Source organism: Triticum dicoccoides, chromosome 6B, assembly GCF_002162155.2.
Source record: "Triticum dicoccoides isolate Atlit2015 ecotype Zavitan chromosome 6B, WEW_v2.0, whole genome shotgun sequence".
NCBI lineage: Eukaryota > Viridiplantae > Streptophyta > Magnoliopsida > Poales > Poaceae > Triticum > Triticum dicoccoides.
In genome coordinates, this window is record NC_041391.1 from 148,057,618 (window position 1) to 148,069,861 (window position 12,244).

Consider the following 12,244-nt stretch of genomic DNA (forward strand, 5'->3'; position numbering starts at 1 on the left):
TTTCTGTTTTTTACTATTGTATAATGTAGTTTTTTTTACTATTTTTAGTAAGTATTTAAAATAGTTAGTAAGTAAATTAATAAACTAGTTGAACTAGTTTGGTTTTAGTAAGAACTAGTTGAATTAATAGAACTAATGTATTTCTAGTAAGAAAAATTAATATAACCAGTTGAACTAGTTTATTTTTAGAAAGAACTAGTTTATTTCTATTTATAGTAAGTTTATTTTTAGTAAGAACTAGTTGAATTAATAGAACTAGTTGAACATGTCACATCTGTTGTTATTTTTTTAGTTTAAGCAATTAGTGATGTTATATGTATGATACTATTCGGGATGTATTAGTGATAACTTATAGGGTTTTTGTCTTTGCAGAAATCAAGGAGCCCCTCCATCATCCCCGCGGTCGTCCCCGTCACCGACCCCCTCCGACTTTGAGGTGAGACCAGCCAAATCTCCATGTTAATATTAGTCCTATAAGATATGATGTAGATAAAAACATTTATATCTTGTGTTGCTCAAATAGGCCTATGTAGATAAAAACATGTATATCCGAGTGGCCTATGTTTTGCCGGAGTGTTGATTAATTTCCATTCTGGCAAATTTCAGGTGCTCGATATGTCCTGTTTTAGCAAAGGTCATGACGGAATTTTCCGTGAATTTTGGCATGACTTGTGCTAGAATATGTAGGAAATATCGAGTGGCCTAGATTTTCTAGAAAGATAATTAAACAATATTTCGGGTTGACTTTAAGACTGTCGAGGCCGAAGAATCCCGACTGTTGTCGTGGGGGTCGTTTCTCCTTCTTCTCCGGGTACTAGACCTTTGTTATGCACTAGGGGAAGGAGGAGTAACGACCATCACCGATGGTCACAAATGTCAGAGAGGAATCAGTGAGGGAGAGTATCCACCATATATGAGAGGACGAAGAATCCTGACTGTTGTCGTGGGGGTAGCTTCTCCTTCGTTCCCATGTGCTAGACAATTTGGTGTAATGCACTCGGGAATGAAAGGAGGAGCTACCATCACCAACGGTCGAATATATACACCACGTGAGCTGAGAGTTTTCAAGAAAAGAATCGACAGACCCATAGTCAACCCGTGATGAATAATAATAATCTAATTTATTTTTGTAGTACATATATTTAATTGTACAAGTTTAATCTTTGAATTATGAACATAGGAAATGTCGACGGACCAAGAAGGTCCCGGGGAGTGCTCCTGGTGCGGCGACAACCGGGGTTTCTGCGACAGGCCTCACCTGGACGACGATCGGCGCTTCAGCATTAAGCTCGAGGGGGCCTTCGATTGTGAAATGGTACGCTACAATGCTAAGTGTTTTTTTCGTAATTAAGCTCGACTTCTACTACTTCAACGTGTAATTTTTGTCTTTTACAATTCGACTAGCTTATCCCATGCCATGCAAGACGCTATGTCTTGAAGAGGATGGGTTTTGAAGATCATGAGAGAAATGAAACAAAGAAAATTAACCTGAGGACCCATCATGGTATGGATTTTGAGATAAATCTATACAATTCAGAGAGCGTATCCAATTTTGGTTGCCCGGGTTGGAAAGCACTTTGCAAGATGTATGATTTTCAAGAGGGTATGTTTGTCACCATGGATCTTGGTGATCCTGACATCGATCAAGATAATTTGGACATTTGGGTTCTTGTTGATACGCTTCCAATCTTACGCTGTGTGAGTTCCTCAAACATAGTTATTAAGTAATTTATATTGTTTATTTCAAAATAGTTGACAACTTATTTCCATTGATAGCTTATTTTCATGCTTCAAAGAGTGTGTGGAAGATGGTAGACAGAACCAACTACACCGATGGCTCTGAGTTAACTTATCAAGAGAAAAATCATCTGGTCGCATATTGTACTGACATTGAGAATTACAATGCCTTTTATCGAACTCCTCCAAATTATGGTGAATACGTTCCACTAGTGCACGTGTTGAACAATGATAACTTCCATGGAGATTTCTTAGTAAGATTTTTTACTATTACGCCATCCATGCATCTTTTGCATACTTCTAACTGAACTACATTGCTAACCACGAAGTTATTACTATGTTTTCAACAGAAAATCCCGATGAATTGTGTGCTTCATTTGATGTATCAGAATGGTCGCCTGGATGTTTTAAATATACAGCCAGGTCATCCTACGAATCACACCTGTGCATACCGGGTTTCTAAAAACGGTGAACACATGATAATCAAAGAATGGAAGAAATGTATGGACATTCGTAAGGAGGTTCTTGGAAGCAACATTGCACGAAAGGCAAGAATTGGAGACAGGATAATCTTCATTCTCCATAATGGAGAGTCAGGGGCTATCTTGTTTCATGCTATTTTACCCAAGAAAATATAGTAGGTCCTAAGAGAATGTAGTAGGTTATGAAGTACAATATGTTTATGAGAGTTGACGATGATGAGTAGTTGTGATTATGTCTAATGACCGACTTGTATGTGATGTCTCATTGATGAAAACGATGATCATGAGGAGGTGTTATATGACAATGATGTATTATGATGATAAGTTGTTAATGATATGATGATCATGATGATGATGATGATGATGATATTTATTATATCATTGGGTGAAAGAACCGTGGATTAGTTTCAAGTGAATGTCCATCCACTTGAAACTAGTCCACGGTTCTTTCTCCCACTGATGTAATAACTCATTATGATGTAAAATCATTCTCTAAATTGTTGCGGTATGAAAACTTGTATAAAGGTGCATGAATACAATATGAAATAAAAAAGAAATATGGAATAATAGTAGTAGCGCGTGCTAGTAGAAGCGCTACTACTTACCAGTAGCACTCATTTTAGAAAGCACTGCTACTAAGTCGATGTAGCAGTAGCGCGTTCCAGCCCACGCTACTGCTAACCTTCAGCTGTAGCGCCTTACTAGTAGCGCCTTGCCCCGTGCTACTGGTAGGCTTCAAACACGCGCTTCTGCTAGGGTTTTCCCTAGTAGTGAAAAGCCAACGCTCATGAGACTGTTGGAGCCAGTAAATCTCCTCATTGACCAACAGCTCATGGAGCTCAAAGCAAATATCTATATTTCTGCTATACATCTCTGGCAACAGAGGTCCAAGCTCCTCTAACTCCTCCAGCTCAGCCAGCTCCAACCTAAGCTCTTCTTTGATCTTTTTATTATGCCCAAATTTGTCCGAACCCCAGCCCTTAAAATAGGTCTTAAACTTCTTAAGTTTTATTTTCAGGATATCGATGGGGTCTGAGGAAAAAACCCTCCTGCCCCAAATTTTACTCACCAGCGGTATAAAACGCTCATCCTTGATCCAGGAGAGGTCGAAGCGGAATTCACGTGGTTTGGGAGCCTCGCGCCCTTCCTTCCCCGATGAAAGCAATAAAGGATTGTAGTCTGATATTTCCCGCACCAATTTTTTGACCGAGACTAGGGGAAATAAGCCCTCCCAGCTCTCTGACATCAGAATGCGGTCAAGTTTTTCCAGGGTTGGATGAGCCTGATTATTAGTCCAAGTGTACTTGCCTCCGCTAACATGAATTTCTCTGAGGGCTAGGGTATTGATGATGGAATTAAAGAGGTCTATGGATTTATGGTTCGCCATCTTCTTGTTCTTCTCTCCTGAGTGTCTAAGAATATTGAAGTCCCCGCCCACTATATAAGGAATTTGCATACTATTGCACATGGCAGCCAATTCAAGCAAGAATTCCTCCTTAAATTCCTCATGGGCCGACCCATAGACCACCAACAGACCCCATTTACATTTTCTATTCTTGTCACGAAGGATAACTTGGAGAATGTACTTGCCTTTGTTGCAAGACACAATTTCCAGAGTATCATGGCGAACCCCACACAAGATGCCTCCTGATTTTCCTTCAGATGGAATCCAGTTCCATTTGAATTGGTCACAGGGGTCTATTCTCCTTAAACATTTAGGAGTGAACTCTTTCTTCATGGTTTCTTGAAGACCCAAGAAATCTAGGGAATGGTCACTAATGAAGACCCACCCCTCTGCAGTTCCAGATGAGCCCTCTCATCTAAAACGTTTTTTGTGAAAATGGGACCTAGTAGCCCTACCAGGAGGCTTTGTAGGGCAACCTATCAACACCTCAGAATTCAACTCTTTCTTTTGGCTTCTAATCACAGGTCTAGAAAGCTTGACTGCAGATTTTTGTTTGGGCTTTCTTCTAGGTTTCCCATATGTCTCTTTTTCATGTACAATTTCATCTTGGTCCAGCCAAGTTAGATTACCAGGGGCCAATCAAGGCCAGCACATGCTAGAGTGAACACACAAGCGCAAGGTTTGTGCAAAGTACAGACAAGGCGATCAGGCTTCATTAAAGAACAGAGATCCGACGGTGCTGCGAGCGGTTTACGCGTGCTTAAATTCAGTTTGAAACGTTTTCCCAAATTAGTAAAAGGTATGGCAGTCCGGTTCGGTCCCGCGCTAGTTCGGCGCACAGGCCGTAGCACCACATATATGGAGACCATGAGCTACGGTACGAGCAATAAGTTGAATCGACTCTCGGCATCACGGTATCGATCGCGTGCTGCTCATCAGTTTTGCACGTACGCCAACCCGGCGACGGCACGCGAACTTTGACACCTCACGATGGCAACGACGGCGCGCTTGATCCTGCTCGCCGTCGCCGTGTCGTTGATGCTGCATGTCGCCGCCGTGTCGGCGGCGCCACCGTCGGGATCCCGCGGCGGCGTTACGCTGCGCGTGGATAGTAGACAGGTGAGCACATATATTGTCGGTTCCGACTTCCGACAGCTAGCTGTGTTATCTGCATATTTTTTTCTTTTCAAACTACCTGGATGTTGGTTATATTTTTGGGCCATAAAATCACATGCAATCAAGCGTTTTAAGCTGCATGTACGTAGGAGTATCTACATATGACTCCGTACGTATAACTTAGATACTTACGTGTGCAATGCATGCAGGTGGTGGTGGACAACGGGTTGGTGCAGGTGTCGCTGTCGAGGCCCGGGGGCCACATCACCGGCGTCCGCTACGGCGGGGAAGGGTCGAACCTGCTGCACTCCAGCAGGAGCAGAAACACTGGCGGGTTAGTACATACTTCACGCTTGCTTGCGTGTTAATTAATTTGTTCTTGCAGTTAGTTAAGCAAGATCCGTATATATGATTTGTAATTAACTTTTTGCAGGTACTGGGATATGGTGTGGGACATCCCCGGCTCCGATCAACGCGACTTGCTCAACTCGTACGTGATCGCGAATTAACTTGATCGCATTGTCTTGAGAAATATATGAAGTGCAAATACTAAGCTAGAATCGCTATATATTGTGTGCGTACGTAGGCTTGATGGTTCGGAGTTCAGGGTGGTAACGCAGAGCGACGACCAGGTGGAGCTGTCGTTCCGGAGCACGTACAGCCCGGAACGTCGGAACGGCGTCCGGCTCAACGTCGACAAGAGGCTAGTGATGCTCAAGGGCAGCTCCGGGTTCTACAGCTACGCCATCCTGGAGCACGGCGCGGACACGCCGGCCATCGACATCACCCAGGCCCGGCTCGCCTTCAAGCTCAACACGGACAGGTTCAACTACATGGCCGTCTCGGACGACGTACAGCGCTACATGCCGCGGGCGGCTGACCGGGACGCGCCCCGCAGCTCCCCGCTGGCGTACAAGGAGGCGGTGCTGCTGGTCGACCCGTCGGAGCCACAGTTCAAGGGGGAGGTGGACGACAAGTACCAGTACACGCTGGACACCAAGGACAACAGGGTGCACGGGTGGGTCAGCACTAGCAGCGGCCAGCCGAGCCACGTCGGCTTCTGGGTCGTCACCCCCAGCAGCGAGTTCAAGAGCGGCGGGCCGCTCAAGCGAGACCTCACCTCGCATGTCGGCCCGACGTGCATCAGCATGTTCCATGGGAGGCACTATATCGGGGACGACATTGTGGCGCGCATCGGGGACGGCGAGCAGTGGAAGAAGGTCATGGGCCCCGTTTTCGTCTACCTCAACTCTAACTCGGAGAAGGGAGACCCGCGGGTGCTCTGGGAGGACGCTAAGGCGACGGCCCAGGCCGAGGCGGCCAAGTGGCCCTACAGCTTCCCGGAGTCGCCTGACTTCCACAAGGCCGGCGAGAGAGGCTCTGTCACCGGCCGATTGCTCGTAAGGGACAGGTACGTGAGCAGGGACAACATGCCCGCTCGGGCAGCTTACGTTGGCCTGGCCGCGCCAGGTCAGCCTGGCTCGTGGGCGACGGAGAGCAAGGGCTACCAGTTCTGGACGACGGCGTCGAACACTTCCGGCGAGTTCACCATTGACAACGTCCGGGCAGGGGAGTACAACCTCTACGCGTGGGTTCCTGGAGTTCTCGGCGATTACATGAACACCACCCGCGTCACCGTAACACCCGGTTAGTACCGCTACCACCCGCTGTTCTAGTCCAAATTTGGTTTGGCATTTGTTCCAGAGCTAGTCTGCATGACCAGCAACTCTGGGTACTGTTTTGCTGACGATAGTTTGTTCGATTTTCAACCTTGAAACAGGCGGCGCAATCAACCTCGGCGATCTTGTGTACGAGGCCCCGAGATCGGGGCCGACGCTGTGGGAGATCGGCGTTCCGGACCGGAGCGCCAAGGAGATGTTCGTCCCCGACCCCGACCCGAAGTACCTCAACAAGCTCTTCCAGAACAATGACAGGTACAGGCAGTACGGGCTGTGGGAGAGGTACGCCCAACTGTACCCGACGGACGATCTCGTCTACACCGTCGGCGAAAGCCACCACTCCAAGGACTGGTACTTCGCACATGTCACAAGGTAAGACACACCCATGGGCCATGGGTGCATTTCCACTTCAGTCCAAGCCAACGGCACAAGTACTGACCGACGTTGATCTGTCGTGCAGAAAGGCCGGCGACGACATCGTGCCGACGACGCGGCAGATCCGGTTCCGCATGGGCCGCGTCGTGCCCGGCGGCACCTACACCTTGCGCGTCGCCCTCGCGGCCGCTCACGCGGCGAGGCTGCAGGTCCAGGTGAACGGGGGGACGAGGCGTGGGGGCGGCGTCTTCGGGACGCCGGCGTTCGGAGACGGCAACGCGATTGCGAGGCACGGCGACCACGGCACGCAGTGGAGCTTCGAGTTTCCGATCAGCGGGAGACTGCTCCGGCAAGGGGACAACACCATCCACATCACGCAGACGAGGGCGAACAGCATATTCTTAGGGGTCATGTACGACTACATACGGTTTGAAGGACCGCCCGGCTCTTCCTAGAACAGAGTGTTTTTTTTTTTTGAATGATCTAGAACAGAGTTGCTTGTTGCTTGTTGAGATGTTCTGGAAGAATAATTTGAGCATGAATATTTGTATATAAATAATTTCCTTTTTCATCAAATTGTTAATGGTTGCCATTGTGCGACTGTCCCATTATCCCACAATCGACCAGCCTATCTTGCACACAGCTAAGGTCAACTCCAGTCAGTGGCGGAGCTAGACAAAAATGCTTGGGGGGGCCGAAAGACAAAAAAATCTAGGATGAGCAACTGCTGCTGAGAGCAAATTTATAATAAGTGTAGCTGGGTCTTAGTTGACTGAGACTTAACCAAGCCTCGGTCGAATGCTATAGTATAATAAAAAACTGAAGAAAGTACAGTTCTCTATGCAAGACCTAAGGGATATAGTATCGACTGAGACATAACGAAGTCTTAGTCGACGCAGACTTAGTAAAACTGATTTATAATGTGTATAGTCCAATACAATCAACCGTTGACCAACTGTCACTTAGAGAAAAAATTGTAGTGCCATCACCAAAAACTTCCCAATTAGTTAGATCAAACCACACAAGAAAAAACCTCAGTTTGACTCATTGTACATCAGATTTAGGCTGTGCGTCACGGCGGGGGCAGCTGGTTGAGATGAACCACACCACATTGTTATATTGAACGAGTCATCCGCTGCCTAACTACCTCAGCTAGTCATGTGCTGCCGCTGCTCTATCCATGCACGAACGTGCCCTACATTTAGGATTTGTATGCAATCTATCTATTGAATGCCTGCACACTAGATATAATTTACACACATGAGCTGAGAAGCAGGTGCCTGAAGATGGGTTAGTTCGTTGCTGCACTATGCGTGAAGATGGATTAAGCCGAGCTGCAGCCAGCAGGGCCACTGCTACCTAGTAATGAAATAAAATCGTTTGGGCTGGGGGGCCACGGCCCCCTCAGGTCTTAACATAGCTTCGCCGTTGACTCCAGTGCCGTGCATCAAAACGCCCGCAAATATCTGGACCACATTATCCGGACACGCTAGGTCATCAAAAACCATGCACACAAACAGGAAACACAGCCGGAGAGGTTCGCAGGCATCTGGACGTCCGTCAACTAGGGTTTAATTTTCTGTCACTCTAACGATCCATCATTTACTTATATTACTTTTCAATGCCTTTCCCTAGGTCCGAATCATGATGAAGTGTCATGTAGTCGACGTTCACATAACACCACTAGAGGAAAGACAACATACATCCCATCAAAATATCAAACGAATACCAAATTCACATGATTACTTATAACAAGACTTCTCTCATGTCCTCAGGAACAAATGTAACTACTCACAAAGCATATTCATGTTCAAGATCAGAGGGGTATTTAATATCATTAAGGATCTGAACATATGATCTTTCACCAAATAAACTAACTAGCATCAACTACATGATGTAATCAACACTACTAGCAACTCACAGTGTTGAAAAAGGGAAGCACAAGACTCACTGGATTGCATGGGACAAACTGTTACTCCCAAAGAATCAAGGTGGACTAGGCTTCCGGGATATGCGCCTTTTCAACCAAGCTTTGCTAGCTAGGCAAGCATGGAGATTACTGGACAGACCGGACAACCTATGTTCAAGACTGATGAAAGCAAAATACTATCGCCATGGAAGCTTAGCTGACACATTGTTTAGTAGTGCTGCATCCTGGGGATGGAGAGCGATTGAATATAGCCTCGGACCCCTGAAGAAAGGAATAATATGGAGAATAGGAGATGGGGAGAGTATACGTGTTTGGCGGGATCCATGGCTTCCTAGAGATTCTTCAAGAAGGCCATTGTCTGAGAAAGGGGTGTGTAGATACACAAGAGTGGCTGATTTCTTGCTCCCGAATGGGACATGGAACATAGAAAGGGTTCATCAATTCTTTATACCGGCAGATGTGGATGTCATTCTTGGGATACGACCTTCTAGGAGGCGAGATGACTTTGTGGTGTGGCATTCAACAAAGGATGATATGTTCTCGGTACGGAGTGTGTATCACCTTGTGGTCGAAGATAAGCTGCGTTCACAAGGTGGACCAGCGAGAAGCTCAAGACAAAGGGGAGATGACCTATCCTGAAGCTTTTCTGGAACATTCAGGCGCCACAAAAAATGAATATTTGTGCTTGGAAATTGATCAAGGAAGGACTCCCCACGAGACAGTTGAAGAAGGACCGTCAACTGGATGAAAATGACATTTGTATCAGATGTGGCAGTGAGGTGGAAGACTTGTTTCATGCTGTAGTAACATGCCCGGGGACACATGCAGTGTGGGAGGCTATGATGGAGGAGTGGGAGCTACCTGACCGGGAAGAACTCATTAATTCTGGGCCAGAGTGGTTGCTTGATCTCCTAGCCCGAACAGATGAAAGGGTAAGGAAGAACGTGATCATGCTAATATGGAGGAACCGGCAGTTGAGGAATGATCAACTCCATGAAAAAACAGTACCACCAGTGCATGTAACGAGGAGTTACATGGCCAGCTATATGAGCTCGCTGCTGCAGATTCAATGCAAAGACGGTCGTGACCCGATTAAAGGAAAAGGAATTGCTCATGGTGGATACGATCAGTCAGTACACAAGAAGGAAGGCCTGCGCCGCGCTCCGCTCCCTTCCCTTCGAGGGCGCCTGTATCTCCTTCGTCCGCGAAGAGGAGGCCGACCGGGTGGTGCCTAGGGCCACCACCCACGCCTTCATCTCTGCCACTTGGTCCCCCCTCCCCCGAGCATTTCAACCCCGCCGGTATCGCGCGTGCCTTCTCCGGCTTCGGCGACCTCGTCGAGATCGATCACAGGGTGCTCACGGGCGACGGTCTCTCGGCTGTCCGCGTCGTCCTTCTCATCGAGCATGCCAGGGCGGTCCCCTATGACCTCTGGCCGCGGGGAGGGGTTTGGGGATCCCGCGTCGTCACCGTGCGCACGCTTGCGGTTTGGCCTCAGGCTGACTCTTACTCCGAGGACGGGACCTACATCCCCTTCTTTGGGCCGCCACCTCCGCCGCCTTTCGCCCACAACGGCCCTCCCCCCACCCCCCCCCTCCATGGGTTTCCCTTGGGGTGGCCAGCGCCAGCTCCTCCCCGTCAGCAGCCTCCCCCGCGACGCCATGGAAGTGGGGGAGGGGGGCACCTGCTCGCCTCCCTGCTACGGTTTCTCGGGGCCCCTTCCCCTCCCCGCCACCATCGGAACGGGCTCCTCCGCTGGCTTCGCCGGCGGCCTCGCCTGCCTCGAGCCCAGATGGGCGCCGCCTTGCTCGCCCCGCAGCTCGGTCGTCATCACCGAGTTGGACGACGAGCTGGTCAACGTGCTGGATGACAGTGTTATCGGGCCGGGTATCGGGTCCGAGGCCCCGCCCGCTATGCATGCGGCATGCAACGTGCAGCCAGCCGTCCCCTTGCCATCCCTCCCACCGCTGCCTGTGCGCTACAGCCACCGGCTCGCCCTCAAAGAAAAACCTCTGGGAATGAACCCTGTGTCTGATCTCTGGTCTGCAGCGGGCATCCCCTCTGCCTCGATGCCTTCGGGTGGTGATGATTAGTGCCCCTCACCGCGCTTTGCCTTGCTGTTCGCCTGGGCTACCCCTGATTAGGCGATGTATCCTGTTTTTCTGCTCTTTTTCTCTCTTCTCCATGTATCCTTGCATGTACCATGTTCCTGAAGGAAATATGCCCTAGAGGCACTAATAAAGTTATTATTTATTTCCTCATATCATGATAAATGTTTATTATTCATGCTACAATTGTATTAACGGGAAACATGATACATGTGTGAATACATAGACAAACTTAATGTCACTAGTATGTCTCTACTTGACTAGCTCATTAATCCAAGATGGTTACGTTTCCTAACCATAGACATGTGTTGTCATTTGATTAACGAGATCACATCATTAGGAGAATGATGTGATTGACTTGAACCATTCTGTTAGCTTAGCACTGGATCGTTTTAGTATGTTGCTATTGCTTTCTTCATGACTTATACAAGTTCCTGCAACTATGAGATTATGGAACTCCCGTTTACCGGAGGAACACTTTGTGTGCTACCAAACATCACAACGTAACTGGGTGATTATAAAGGAGCTCTACAAGTGTCTCCAAAGGTACATGTAGAGTTGGCGTATTTCGAGATTAGGTTCTGTCACTCCAATTGTCGGAGAGGTATCTCTGGGCCCTCTCGGTAATGCACATCACTATAAAGCCTTGCAAGCAATGTAGCTAATGAGTTAGTTACGGAATGATGCATTACGTTATGACTAAAGAGACTTGCCGGTAACGAGATTGAACTAGGTATTGAGATACCGACGATCGAATCTCGGGCAAGTAACATACCGATGACAAAGGGAACAATGTATGTTGTTATGCGGTTTGACCGATAAAGATCTTCATAGAATATGTAGGAGCCAATATGAGCATCCAGGTTCCGCTATTGGTTATTGACCGGAAACAGTTCTAGGTCATGTCTACATAGTTCTCGAACCCGTAGGGTCCGCACGCTTAAGGTTTCATTGACAATTTTATTAAGAGTTTATGAGTTTTGATGTACCTAAGGTTGTTCAGAGTCCCGGATGTGATCACGGACATGACGAGGAGTCTCGAAATGGTCGAGACATAAAGATCGATATATTGGACGACTATATTTGGACACCGAAAAGGTTCAGGGTGAGATTGGGACAATACCGAATCTCCGGGAGGTTATCGGAACCCCCGGGAGGTATATGGGCCTTATTGGGCCTTAGTGGAAAGGAGGGAGAAGAAGCAAAGGAGGGGGCGCCCCCTCCCCCAAGCCCAATCTGAATTGGGAAGGGGGCCGGCCCCACTTTCCTTCTTCCCTCCCCCCTCTTCCTTCCTTCTCCTACTCCTAATAGGAAAGGGGGAGTCCTACTCCTGGTTGGGGTTGGACTCCCCCCCCCCCTAGGGCGTGCCACCCCCTTGGCTGGCCCCCTCCTCCACTCCTTTATATACGGGG

At 48.0% G+C, this 12,244-nt stretch overlaps 1 protein-coding gene across 1 annotated transcript; it reads left to right on the top strand.

The window, feature by feature from the left end:
- Positions 1-4,614: 4,614 nt before the first annotated feature.
- LOC119320930 (rhamnogalacturonate lyase B-like) lies at positions 4,615-7,249 on the top strand. The gene is made up of 6 exons (XM_037594832.1): positions 4,615-4,743; positions 4,950-5,074; positions 5,174-5,230; positions 5,327-6,387; positions 6,521-6,791; positions 6,880-7,249. Exons 1-6 carry the CDS (start codon positions 4,615-4,617, stop codon positions 7,247-7,249), a joined length of 2,013 nt encoding a protein of 670 aa, XP_037450729.1.
- The last annotated feature ends 4,995 nt before the right edge of the window (positions 7,250-12,244 follow it).

Coding starts and splice junctions, on each gene's coding strand:
- LOC119320930 (XM_037594832.1), top strand. CDS start 4,615: ATGGCAACGACGGCGCGCTTGATCCTGCTCGCCGTCGCCGTGTCGTTG. Junction 4,744..4,949: donor TGCGCGTGGATAGTAGACAG/GTGAGCACATAT, acceptor CAATGCATGCAG/GTGGTGGTGGACAACGGGTT. Junction 6,792..6,879: donor TACTTCGCACATGTCACAAG/GTAAGACACACC, acceptor TCTGTCGTGCAG/AAAGGCCGGCGACGACATCG.